At 38.1% G+C, this 13285-nt stretch overlaps 1 protein-coding gene across 1 annotated transcript in view; it reads left to right on the top strand.

The window, feature by feature from the left end:
* Positions 1–3633: 3633 nt before the first annotated feature.
* The window catches only part of LOC138807115 (zinc finger protein 717-like), a 59523-nt gene continuing 49871 nt past the window's right edge, over positions 3634–13285 (top strand). The window contains exons 1-3 of the mRNA XM_069992684.1: positions 3634–3754; positions 4947–5036; positions 5693–6990. Coding sequence (XP_069848785.1) covers positions 3634–3754; positions 4947–5036; positions 5693–6990 — 1509 coding nt within the window. The remainder of the gene's footprint in view (positions 3755–4946; positions 5037–5692; positions 6991–13285) is intronic.

The following is a 13285-nucleotide window of genomic DNA, read 5'->3' as shown; positions in this document are numbered from 1 at the left end:
TATTCTATTTACATTTTTCTCTCTAACTTTGGGTGAAAATTACTGAGTTACATCATACATGCTCTCCATGGTGTTTAAATATGTAAATTAATGAGGTAGAACACAAAATCCAATGGATTCCTAGGAAACTTTTTCATTAAAAAAGCAGTTCATGGGCTGGAAAGGTGGCTGAGTGGTAGAGTGCTTGCCTTGCAAGCATGAGGCCCTGGGTTCGATTCCTCAGTACTACATAAGCAGAAAATGCTGGAAGTGGTGCTATAGCTCAAGTGGCATAGCACTAGCCTTGAGCTGAAGAGCTGAGGGACAGCGCCCAGGCCCAGAATTCAGGCACCATGACTGGCAAAAAAGGAAAAAAAAGAGCAGTTCATACATCCCAAAGTATATTCAGTAATAACTACTGTTTGTGGAAATATGATATGTTTTTGCTTTCAATTATTCAATAATTTCAGTGGGAATATTGATTTTTTTGAATTTAATATGTACATAAACATGGAAATTAGTTGGTTTAATAATATCTATCTATTAGGAAATGGACTAGATTTGTGTTTATTGGACACTTTAATGCTCTGCCTGAGACATTACAAATTCTTCACTTCTAAGAAGGCTTTACGTTTTCAAAACAAAAAATAAATAAAAATTAAAAAAAAAGAGAAGGCTTTATGGTTTTCCCGCCCATGTATCATGTTTGCAAGAGGAAATTCTGGGCCCAAAATCTCACAGATTCATTTCTGAATGCGTCATTTTCCTTATATCCCAGCCATGCTTCCAGAATCTTCTGCTCATTGTCAGCAGCAAGACAGAATGAATGGATCTCTGGTAAGTGGATTTTTAAATTTTTCATTTGTTTTCCATTCCATTATATGAACCTAAAGATGTCCAAGAATTAAAAACAATACCAAACACACAGATTCAGCCTCAGGAACTTATTCATAGATCAGATAAAGAAGGCTTGTAAATTAGCAGATAAAGATTACTTGTAGGTTTAGCAGATTAAATGGTTATATTCTTTCTAAGTTGAATTTAGATTGGCTTCAGAATGTCTAGGTTTCTTCTTGTCATAACATGTAGTCATACCTGTTATGTGATGTAATGACACCGAGCAGGTTACATCTCATGGAAGGTGAAGGATAGATTGCAACAAGCTCTCATCCTCATGAGTAACATTATACTATTTCAATGTAATTTTCCTGGAATTGCTGAAATAGTGTGGTCATACACACCTTCATGTGTTCTTAAGGAATGATTAACCTATATGTACTTAAATTACTCTCCATATATACCTCTTGGACTACTTCATGGTCTTGGTCTTACTTGAAGCTGAGGCTATATTTGTTGCTAAAGTTTATGGTCTTTTTACAAAATCTTGTTTGTTTTCTAAAGTATTCTCTCAAGATTTCTTTCCTCAATCTCTCTCTACTTTTGATTTTCTACACACTTGTGTTGGTTATTTTTCTGTTTTTCTCTCCTTGAATCTATCTTTGAATCATTTTTTTCTTACTTTTCTCATTCTCTCTTTCCTCCATATGTCCCTCAGTTTTTTCTTTTCTTCAATGATCTATCTGGGAACTAGTTTTTCTTAGTGATTAGCTTTACTTTGCTGACATGGCTCTTAGGATTGACATTTTTCTCACCCACTGTATAGGAAAATTGTTTCCTAGAGAGTTGTACAGGATTCCAGAAACAAAGAAAAGTAGAGAAACACAAAAACATAAACAGATAGACTTAGGGGAAACAGGGTTCCAAAGGCTCTCTGGCACTTGGTCCCTGGGTGCCAGCAAGCTAGCATAGTTCCTTGAGTGCACACAGGGAAGATTACCATTGATACTATGCAAAAATGAAGTATCTATATTAATAGTACAATCAGAGCCACAACAGGTTGTGAGGAAAATATGTTTCCTTATTCTCCTGAGACAGAAGGCTGTCACCCAGAGAAAATGCAGACATGGAGTTCACCTTACCTAGCCTTCAAGGTCAACAGCACCTCAGTTTCAGATGCTATCTTTCCAATAGTAAGGAAAAGGCCTGCACTCCAGTCTCTTAACCCTCTCCAGAATTCTCTTTTAACCCTTCTGCAGCCAGCTGTCAGTTATCTCATTGCTGTCAGGCTGGAATTCCAACCTCTCAAACCTTTTCCCCTTCAGCTCAACTTCAGAGTTCCCTACAGAAAAGTACTTCCTTCTACCAATTCATACACTACAAGAAAATCTGTTTTCTCCTGCTTTTGTGTTGGTCTAACTTCATTTGATATGGTATTCAGTTTTGTTTTTCCAACCCACTACTGGTGAATATTTTAATTCACTGCCAGTATAAGATTGGAACTAGTGTTGAAAAAAAATTAATACCGTGACGAGATGTTCTCTATTAGAAATATCACTTGTTGCAAAATCTCACAGATGTTTGCTCACTAATTGATTTTGATCTCTGAGGTATTTCACTATTAACTAACACAAGTAAAAATATATATTTAGAGACCTACTGGAGAAAGGATTCAGGAATATGTGATGCATTTGAGCATTTGGTCATATTTACCATTTTTGTCATCTTTAGTGTTCCTTGACCCTCTCGATATTTGCCTTCACTTTCCATGAAGGCCTATTAAAATGAAAACCTTGTCCAGGAACATTTTTTTCTCTCACCTATATTTTGTATTGTAGAATGTAGGCAAAGTTTCCAAAATTTCATGGAAGCAGTTCTTTTTTACATAGGAAGGAAATATCAGGGTATCTATGGCCACATTTCAATATTTAGTATTTAAACCAAACATGGTAAACCACAGATATTTTTATGTGGATACTCAATTATATCTTATAAAGGCCTAATCAATCATTAGTTACTTTCTGGAGTACTGTTACTGTTTTTTGAACATCGATGTGGACACTGCTTTTCATAGATCTACCATTGTCCTATGTTCTGTATTCCATGTGATATCCTGAATGTGTGCTGCTTGCTTTCTGAGTACTTGTTAATAGGAGGTCTAAATAGGATTTATGGTGAAGCAGTATGTGTAAATGAAGGAAAAATATTACTTTAATTCATTTTTACCCTGGTATGTACTGAAATTTTATCAAAAATGATAATACAATTTTTAGACACCTCCTTAGACTTAATGTTATCATGCCTGATTATTGCCTCCTTAGAGTTTTTATCTTGTCTCCATTGCTAGCAGCAGAAATGTGTTTGCAAGCATTATGGAAACTAACTTTTTATTGGTCTTGGGGCTTGAATTCTGGGTCTGGCTGTTTTCCCTCAGCTCTTCTGGTTAAGGTGAGTGCTACCACTTGAGTGACAGTGCTACTTTCATTTTCTGGTGGTTTATTGGAGATAAGTGTCTCATGGACTTTCCTGCCTGGGCTGGCCTTGAACCTTGATCCTCAGACCTCAGCCTCCTGAATAGCTAGGATTACAGGCATAAGCCACCAGCGCCCTGCAAATCTGTGTATTTTAATGACCAGGTTTATGTATTGTCAAATATTTCTAATTTGCTATTTAATTTTCCCAGTGATTAGTTAACAAAGCTAGCTGCAAACATTTTATGTAAGACCAAAGCATACCTGCAACATCATGAAATTCCAGGTTGGAATTCTCACAACCCAGGTCTAATTTCTTGATGGAAATGTGCCATTACAGAAGCTGATGTCATTTGATGATGTGGCTGTGAACTTCACCTGGAAGGAGTGGCAGGATCTGGATCCTGGTCAAAGGACCCTTCATAGAGATGTAATACTGGAGACCTACAGCAACCTCATGTCCTTGGGTGAGCAAAGGTTATTTTCACTTGGAAGATCAAGTGTTTTTATTTTAGTAGACATTAGACTATTTATGTTATTTAGGGAGAAGATTCCAGTCCATTCCCAGGTAAGAAACTGCTAGTATAAAAGCCAGTCAAATTTGAGTCTGAGAGCATGGTCTTGTTTGTCTTTCACACTAGTGCTTGACCCACAATTCTATTTTGGCTTTTCTTTTGGGGTATATTCTGTGTTTCCGGGCTCAGGTTGCTTTCAAGCCAGCCTCTTCTGATCTCACCTCCTAAATGTATGATTACAGGTGTAAGCCTTTGGACCATTACATTTTCTGGAAAAAAAAAAAAAAAGGCTTCCAGGCCATGGGAAGTGTCATTTTTTTCTAAGGGAAACTTCAACTTCATTATATGTAACACAAGAGCTAATTTTTTTCTCATTCTTTAAGAAGGCAAATCAGTAGTTGGACAAAAGTTCTAAGCTATGATCCACTAATAGGAGACTGACTTCCCAGACTTGGGTAATTATTATAGGTGGATCTAAAGTCTACAATAGAACATACATTACTACTGACAGTATGCTCTAGAAATCAGTAGGTGAAAGTGTGTATTTCTAAGCCAAACCTGATACAGGGTTTAATGCTTCCAGAATCCTAGATACTCCGGAGGCTGACATCTAAAGGTTTCAGTTTGAAACCAGCAGCTGGAGAAAAATGACCATGAGACTCTTATCTCCAATTAACCATTCAAAAACTAGAAATGTAGCCAAGACTCAAACTAGTAGAATGCTAGCTTTTAGCGAAAGAGCTGAGTTCAATCCACACAGTTGGCAAAATAAACCCAAAGCTGGATGCTACTCCACCATGGAGCTGTTAAGAATTGAGAAACCATGGACTGGGAAGGTGGCTCAGTGGCAGAGGAATTGCCTTCCATGCATGAGGCCCTGTGTTCGATTCCTCAGCAACACATAAGCAGGGGAAAAAAAGCTGGAGTTGGTGAAGTGGCTCATGTGATACAATGCTAGCCTTGAGCTGAAGATCTGCCCGACAGTGCCCAGGCCCAGAGTTCAGGCCCCACTACTGGACCCCCACACCCTAAAAAACAATTGAGAAACCAGATTTAGGAGCAACCTTGTGGACAGGATGTCTGTGACCTTACATTAATGATGACCCAGCACGAGCAATAATTCTCCACTATTTCTTAACCATAGGGCACTGTGTTCCTAAACCTAAATTGATCATGATGCTGGAGCAAGGTGCAGATCCATTTATAAGAGAAGTCTCAGGCAAGAATTTTACAGGTGAGTTAAAGCATCTTGAATGGTGATGATGGGTCCTGAGCCCAGTTGGTCTGTTTATCTTGAGCTGTACAGAGCGATAGTATTCCTAGTGCCCCTGAGTATAGTATGGCAGAGAACTAGGTGATCCTTTGTCTCAAGGAATTGTCAATCCAAAATTCACATGGAGGCAAATTGCATTAAATATGTTAGCAATTCTCTTTGTCTGTAGCAAGTCATTTTTTAAGAGAAAAAGACAATAAGAAATGTACAAAAGGAGATCTCATTTTCTTCTAAACTAGTATTATGCAGGTAGGAGGAAAATAGGAGAACGGTAGTGCTGCTATTCTCTGATCAGAACAATATCTTATGAATTGTGCTGGGCATAGAGAGACATTCAGAATGGAACCATTAAGAGTATGTTGATGAATAATTTCAGTAAATATTTCCTAGAAATAAATAGAAAAATCTGAATTAGAGAAAAACATTATTTTCCATTGTAAAATGTCAGTACTACATTCATAGTTAGGACATTGCAGAGAAAAGTTTATATTCTGCATCAAACAATGCTTTGATATTTGAAAATCTTGTAACAGTTAAAATGTGAGAAATTACCTTTACAGTAAGGAATTTATGGATCTCATTTATGTCTTTGTCTATTTTTCTATTATGCATTTTAGATGTCCAAGAAATGGAGGATGTGATTAGCACCTGTCAGGAAAATCACAATAAATATCTCTCTGAAGTAGCAGTGATGAATAGTAACCCAGGGAAGGAAAAAGTGAGACTTATAAGAAGTTTTAATTTGAGCTCAAAACAGAAGTCAGAACTGATTAAGAATAATGGGAACTCCTTAGGAATGAGGACAGAAAAGGTCACTGGGTGTCAGAACATGAGTGTTTTCATTGAGCCTGGTAAGATATGTGCTGTATGTAGTCCTCATGTGTCTTCTGTAGTTGAAGAATATAAACAATGTAAAAGGTCTTTCACTGAGAAGACACACCCTTTTGTCCCTCAGAGAACACACACAGGAGAGAAAGCATATGAAAGTAAAATGTGTGGAAAGATTTTCACTAGTAAGGCATACCTTACTGTCCACCAGAGAAAACACACAAATGAGAAACCTTTGGAATGTAATATGTGTGAAATGTCTTTTACATCGAAGTCAAACCTTACTGTCCACCAGAGAACACACACAGGAAAGAAACCTTATGAATGTAACATTTGTGGAAAGTCTTTTACCTGGAAGTCAAACCTCACTGTCCACCAGAGAACACACACAGGAGAGAAACCTTATGAATGTAACATGTGTGGTAAGTCTTTCACCCAGAAATCAAAGCTTATTGTCCACCAGAGAACACACACAAAAGAGAAACCTTTCGAATGTAACATTTGTGGAAAGTCTTTCACCTGCAAGACATATCTTACTGACCACCAGAGAATACACACAGGAGAGAAACCTTATGAATGTAATATGTGTGGAAAATCTTTCACCCAGAAGTCACCTCTCACTGTCCATCAGAGAATACACACAGGAAAGAAACCTTATGAATGTAATGTGTGTGGAAAGTCTTTCACCCACAAGTCAACTCTCACTGTCCATCAGAGAAGACACACTGGAAAAAAACCTTATGAATGTAACTTTTGTGGAAAGTCTTTCACCCAGAAGTCAACTCTCACTATCCACCAGAGAAGACACACAGGCGAGAAACCTTTTGAATGTAACATGTGTGAAATGTCTTTTACCTTGAAGGCATACCTTACTGTCCACCAGAGAAGACACACAGGTGAGAAACCTTTTGAATGTAACATGTGTGGAAAGTCTTTCACCAAGAAGTCACAACTTACTGTCCACCAGAGAACACACACAGGAGAGAAACCTTATGAATGTAACATGTGTGGAAAGTCTTTCACCCAGAAGTCACACCTTACTATCCACCAGAGAACACACACAGGAGAGAAACCTTATGAATGTAACATGTATGGAAAGTCTCTCACCAAGAAGTCATACCTTACTGTCCATCAGAAAACACACAGGAAAGAAACCTTATGAATGTCATATGTGTGGAACGTATTTCACCCAAGATCTACACATTACTGTCAATCAGAGACCACACACAAGAGAGAAATTTTATGAATGTAAGCTATGTGGAAAGTCTTTCACCCAGAACATACACCTATCTGTCCATCAGAAAAAAACCCATCAGAGAGAAATGTTATGTATGTAGCAGGCATGGAAATTCTTTCACCTGGAAGGTACAACTTAACATCCATCACAGAACACAAGGAGAGAAACCTTATGAATGCAACCAGTGTGGAAAGACCTGGAGGTCACAGCTTAACACACATAAGTTCTTTCACACAAACGAAATAACTTAGGATTGTACCAAATGGGAAAGGCTTTGATCTGTAAGAAAATTGAAATTGCAATACAGAACCAATACAGGATAGAGACCTTATGATATAGCAGATGTGGAGTCCTCCAACTACAAGACACAGCTCAGGGTTCATCACAGAACACACAAAACACAGACACACAGACACACACACACCCTCACACACAAAGAGGAGAGAAATCCTATGTAGGAAAAATAAATGGAAAGGTTTTCAAGAAAAAGTCCTAACTCAGTTTGCATCACAGAACTGACACAGGCGAGAAAATACAAATGTAACAATTGTGGAAAGTCCTTTACCAAGTATTCAGGGATCCAAGTTCATAGGATACACACAGCGGAATAATCTTAAAACTATTACAAATGTGAATAAAGGAAACCATGGGACCTATTATTTGCAATATCAAGTATATGTATGAGTGAAGTAGAAAAGGTCAGATAATGTGATGTTGGGAAAATGAACCCCTAGATATGTATTTGTTTTTTTCTTTCATGCATTTCTTTCTAACGGATTTATAAGATTATTGCTTTGTTGCTTTGTATTTCCCTCTCCCACAGTATAATCCCTGATATTGGTATAATTTGTAGAGGAGAAGGGGAAAAACAAGTCGTTTAAGGTTACAGGTGGACCCGTTGCAACAATGAGAAGTACAAGTTGTCATGTGGAAAATGAACTTCACAACTTTGGTGGGGGTGGGGGGAAATATAGGGTGGGGAGGTGGAAGGAGGCTGGGAAGGGATGTGAAGGGTAAACAAAGGAGGAGGCTGCAATGCTTGATAAGAAATGTACTCATTATCTTGCCCAGGTAATTGTAACCCGTCTGTACAGTATGTTCACAAACAAATAAAATAAAATAAAATAAAAAATACTCCAAATGTGGAAATTCTTTGATCAGAAAGGAATAGCTCATGTTCATCAGACAACTGACTCAATAGGAGAAAAGAAAGTAGTGCATAGAACATAGGTGAAATGACTTTCAATCAGAACTGAGTCCTCAACATATGTGAGAGCAGACACTGGAAAGAAATTATGAGTATAGAAAACATTTTGCCAGAAGTCCCATCTGTACAGGTATCAGAGACCTGGACACATGACAGAATCTCTGTAAATATAAACATGAGAGGAAGTCTTTCAATCAGAAGCCAACCTTCAGCAAGTATTAGAACATTCACCCAGGAAAGAAACCCAATGTAGGAAAATCTCTGTCAGAAAACCTGTGTAAATTATACAGAGAAATCCTTCATGGCAGAGGTAAGCTAGGTAAGATGGGAAACCATGCTTCATTCTTCAGCTTTCTTTGAGCCAACATTTCTCATACTTCCATCGTATTGAGTGGGGATGGTGTCATTCAATATTATCCAAAGCATGTGGAAACAACCAGTCACAACAAGTAATTCAGAGATTGAAGTTATTAACTTGCGTCTTTTATACTAAGGAATGGTGTGTCAGGGTAATTTGATAAACTCTTCTTAGAAATATGAGGTTTGTACCTTTGGGACTGCATTCAGACCATCTGCAACATGGTTAGGGGAACAATAGTTGAGTGAAGACTTAGGAGGCAAGAACATGAGAACAACTTTTTTTCTCTTGCTCCTTTAAATCCCCCTGTGTATGTGTGATCCATGCAATACAGTAGAAATGACTTACTTATTCCAGTTCAGTTTTTGAATGGAAGATCTAATGGAAGATATTAGTCCTTATTGCAGTACATACATAGTAGTAAAGTCTTTCTCAGAGGGGTAACAATGCTCTATAGGAAATGTATTCATGACCTAATTCATATAATAGTATAACCAATTCATATAGTATCTTTACAATAAAATATATATTCTAAAAAATATGGTGGATTAATAAAGACAAGAGTCTCAGGATTTTGCCTTGGGGGAAAACCTCAAAATGTCTTCAGTGCTTGCTCTTTTCTTTAATTAATCACTGGTGATGAACAACTTGTGATTGATTCACTCAGCACATTTAGTTGTTCTGCTGAGTGAGCTATAATAAAACACCAGTGTGAACGATGTGTCGTACCTGTGTTATCTCATAGAGGGCCAATGTAGATATGACATTAGGGGAAATAATCAAGCACACAAAGATATTGATTAATATCTCACAAAAATTGAAATTAACAAAGAGAATACTGTCTGCCACTTAAGCTACAGCATCACTTCTAGGCCCTGAGAGGAAGGAAAGAAGGAAGGAAGGAAGTGAGAAAGGGAAAGAGGAAGGGAAGGAATGAGGAAGAAGGAAGAAATGAACTATTCAAAAGAAGAATGTTTAATTTTTCGTGAATGTGAGAATTATTCTTTCAGAAGTGGGGCTCAAAAAATGGCTTTTACAAAAAGCAAATTCTTGACCTGTTTACAAAATGATAAAGAGGATGCAACATTTTATAAATAGATTTAATAATTCAGTAATATTAAGTAAGGAGATCAGGTTTGGCTGGTGCCCTATTGGGCACATGGTGGATGGTGGGGTCTGGCATCTTGTCTTCATGCAGGGTGAAGGAAATGCCCCATCCATCACTTACCTCCCAACTGATGGGTGTGGCTGGATCCCTGGAAGCAGGCATGGGCATTTGGCTGATATGTTATTCAATCTGTTAGTTCAGTTCCTGGGACTGGGAATTTCCTGTAGACCTGCCTCCTGCTTAGGCCCTATTTAGGCTGCACCAGCAGTGGCACCAGACACCATGCCATATATTTCTGTGATCATGTCCTGTGTCCTGTCTCCTGGCTTGTCTCTGGTCATCATAGTGTCCCAATTCAGGACTCTCTTGCTGCTGATTGATTTCTTGGTGTTATTTATATTCTTTTTTTTCCCTTTCTGTCCTTTTTCCAAGTTGTCTAAGTGTATTTGTGGACTGCAAGTCTTTGTTACAACAGGCTGCTTGCAGACTGCTAACTGTGTAATACACTCCAGTATTCCATCTTCCTAAATGTGGCATTCTACAAATATACTGTCTTCTTTTACAGAAACAGAAAGTTTGACCTAAATTTCGAATTTGTAGAGCCAAGTTAGATGCCCCAGTATAGTTATGTAATTAAAGATATCCTGGAGGCATTTAGAAAAAAATGTCTGTTACATCAGAAAGTACTTAATAAACCAAGACCAAGACTCCAGATCCTATATAAGCCAGTCATTGTACATATGTCCAGAGCTGTTTGGTTACATGAAGAGCTCTACTTTCACACTTTCATGAAGAAATGTTTTTGTGCCAATATTATGTGTTCAACTCAGGAAATGTGTTGAAGCCAACCAGAGCTGGCTTCAAAGGAGATTCTCTCATCTTGGCCTCCATAAAAGCTAGGAATCAAAGCATGAGCCCTGTGGGCTGTTCTGAAGAAATCTCTCTCTGGGAACAGGAGGTTTCCTGCAGTGCTTCAGCTCAGGCTTCATGTGGCTTCAAGAATTTCAGTACTTATTTCAATTGTTCAAAAATAATAACTCTTCTTTACAGTATTTTCACAATAAAAAAAGGAATCCTTAAATCCTGCCTATGATTCCATTTACAAGATAAGGACAGTGGAGTTCACATTGCAAGATTTAGCTAGTTGCTCGCTTAAACCCTTCCCTCACACTCTTCACACTTCTGCTTATCTACAGAGGCCTAGTAAAAAAAATAGTGGGATTGGGAGGCACCTTTGCCCTTGGCCTTCCTACTTGTACCTCACACACACACACACACACACACACACACACACACACACACACACACACACACTAACATCATACTTTTGGAAATAGCTCTTTCTCCCATGATTACAAACTGGATGCTTTCTGAGAAGGATGGCTCATAGACTAGAGTCTTACCTAGGCCTGTTATGTAGATCAAATTATGAACCAAAGTACACTTTCATTCAAAGTAGGCCTGATGATAACATTTTATTAATGCTTTGATTATATTTGTTATTATCATTTGGCCAACACTTTGCTTGAACTCAGAATTTAAGGGACTTAATGCTCACTGAATTGGTAAAGTACCCTTTCCTTCTTTTAATGTAAGACTAGTAATTAAAAATGAGCAATTACAGTCCCTCATGTGTGGAATCTTAGCTACTCAGGAAGCTGAAATTAGAAAGTGTTTGTAGGCAATCCCGTGCAAAAGCTTCATGAATATGGGGTCTTAGCCAATGAAAGCATGGATCTGGTCATATGTGCCTATATTGTTTGCTACTTGTGATATGTAATTACAAAGTTAGTGTGTCAAAAGGCCCAGGCAAAGAAGCAGGACCCTAAGGTGAAAAATCAGTGATAAAAAAGGGCATCTGGCATAGAAGGTACAGGAAGCCTCACAAATTTTTGCCGCTGAATTCAACCTGAGGACCAATAATATGATCTGTGCAAAGTGATTGCAAAAGGACCTTTGCATATGTCTATATGATGTTATAAATTTTTTATCCTATTCTGTGGAAACCATTATTCGTACTTGGATCAAGTAATTAAGATCTCCTAATCTAACAGGGTACTGGTGCTTTACATCAGAATTCTTACTTGCTCAAGAGTATGAGGTTTTAAGATCACAATTGAAAGGCAAACTAGGTAGGAAATGCTGTGAGAGTGTTATGGCCAATTATCACAAAATTTCCCTCAAGTAGTGCTGTAAATCAAGTTGATAGACTCTAAACACTTTTGTTCCTTTATTACCAAAGCTAAGGGACAGTACCCAGACCCTGAGTAGAAAGCACTCCAAGGCCAGGGAAGATATTTTGTAAAATGGGTTCTTTGGCCCTCGTGCAGAAAATTACCATTCTTGTATAAGCCTAAAGTCCTCCATAGGGTATAGTCATTGTCCTCAATTGAAGTTGATATTGAAATGTCTTATAAGCCAGGGTAATGATAGATTGTCACGAATAGTTTGGTATCTTTTGTCATGTGAACCCACATGCACATAACTTTATGTTTCTGTCTAGTTCATAGATCCTTGCAAAGGTTCAAGTTACTCTGTAGGACAATGTGGTCCATGTCTGTAAAGTGGAGAAAGAGACCTTCAATGAGAGATCTCAACATATAATCTGTGAATAAAGGCTTCAGGGCCATTGACTCCCACCCTCAGGAATGCAAGTCCTTGTCCTTTCTTGGTTTGAGGAAGTCTGTGTTCTAGCTGTTTGGCCTGGGGCTTTAAGGGAAGGGAGGCTTTGGTGGAAATGATAGGTTGACTTAGAATAAGGAAAGAATGTGCTGTTTGCACTTTTGGAAATATAGCAGAATTGTGCCATCAGCCATCTCTCTGTCTCTTTAATTATCCTGCCTTTGGTGGCAGACTCTGGCTTGTGCTGTAAGGGGAATGTGGCAGGAGACATAAGATTTATTGCACAGCTTAATTGATAAGGTCTGAGAAGACAAGTCTGAGCTTCCCTAGGGATGTAACCAGAAGCTACTGAGAGGAACTTTTAGGATCAGAGAAGCAGTTAGAATTGTAAGGAGATTTGCACATGCAAAATGCAAAGACAAAAGCAGATTGGTTTGCAAGTGATTAAGCTTCACATCAACATAGACCTACCCTAAACTTCACTCCTCTACCCTAAAGCACTCTCTTTGTAGGAAAATGGAGGTAATGTGCCACGTTCTTAAGAAGCCCCGTGAGGAAACTTTTCACTAGTTACCTGAAGAGATTATTAAAGGACTTGCAAGAGAGCACAGCAAATGCTCACAGACAGTGCCCAAGCTCTGAGTTGAAGCCTCAGGACCAACAGCAAAAAGAAAAAATTGTAAAACCCTTGAATGAAAAGCAAACTTTAAAATTGGGGAGTTTCTGGAAAATTAATTGTTAGATTTTGCAAAATCCAAATCAACACAAGGATTATGGTGCATATCTACCTAACAATCTCACTATTTTATGCCAGTGTTTATATTACAGCAATGGGAATGACCCAGGTATA

Source organism: Dipodomys merriami, unplaced genomic scaffold (genome assembly GCF_024711535.1).
Source record: "Dipodomys merriami isolate MVZ:Mamm:240054 unplaced genomic scaffold, mDipMer1.0.p SCAF_411, whole genome shotgun sequence".
NCBI lineage: Eukaryota > Metazoa > Chordata > Mammalia > Rodentia > Heteromyidae > Dipodomys > Dipodomys merriami.
The sequence above is the reverse complement of the archived record's forward strand: the minus strand, read 5'-3'. Positions and strand labels throughout refer to the sequence as shown.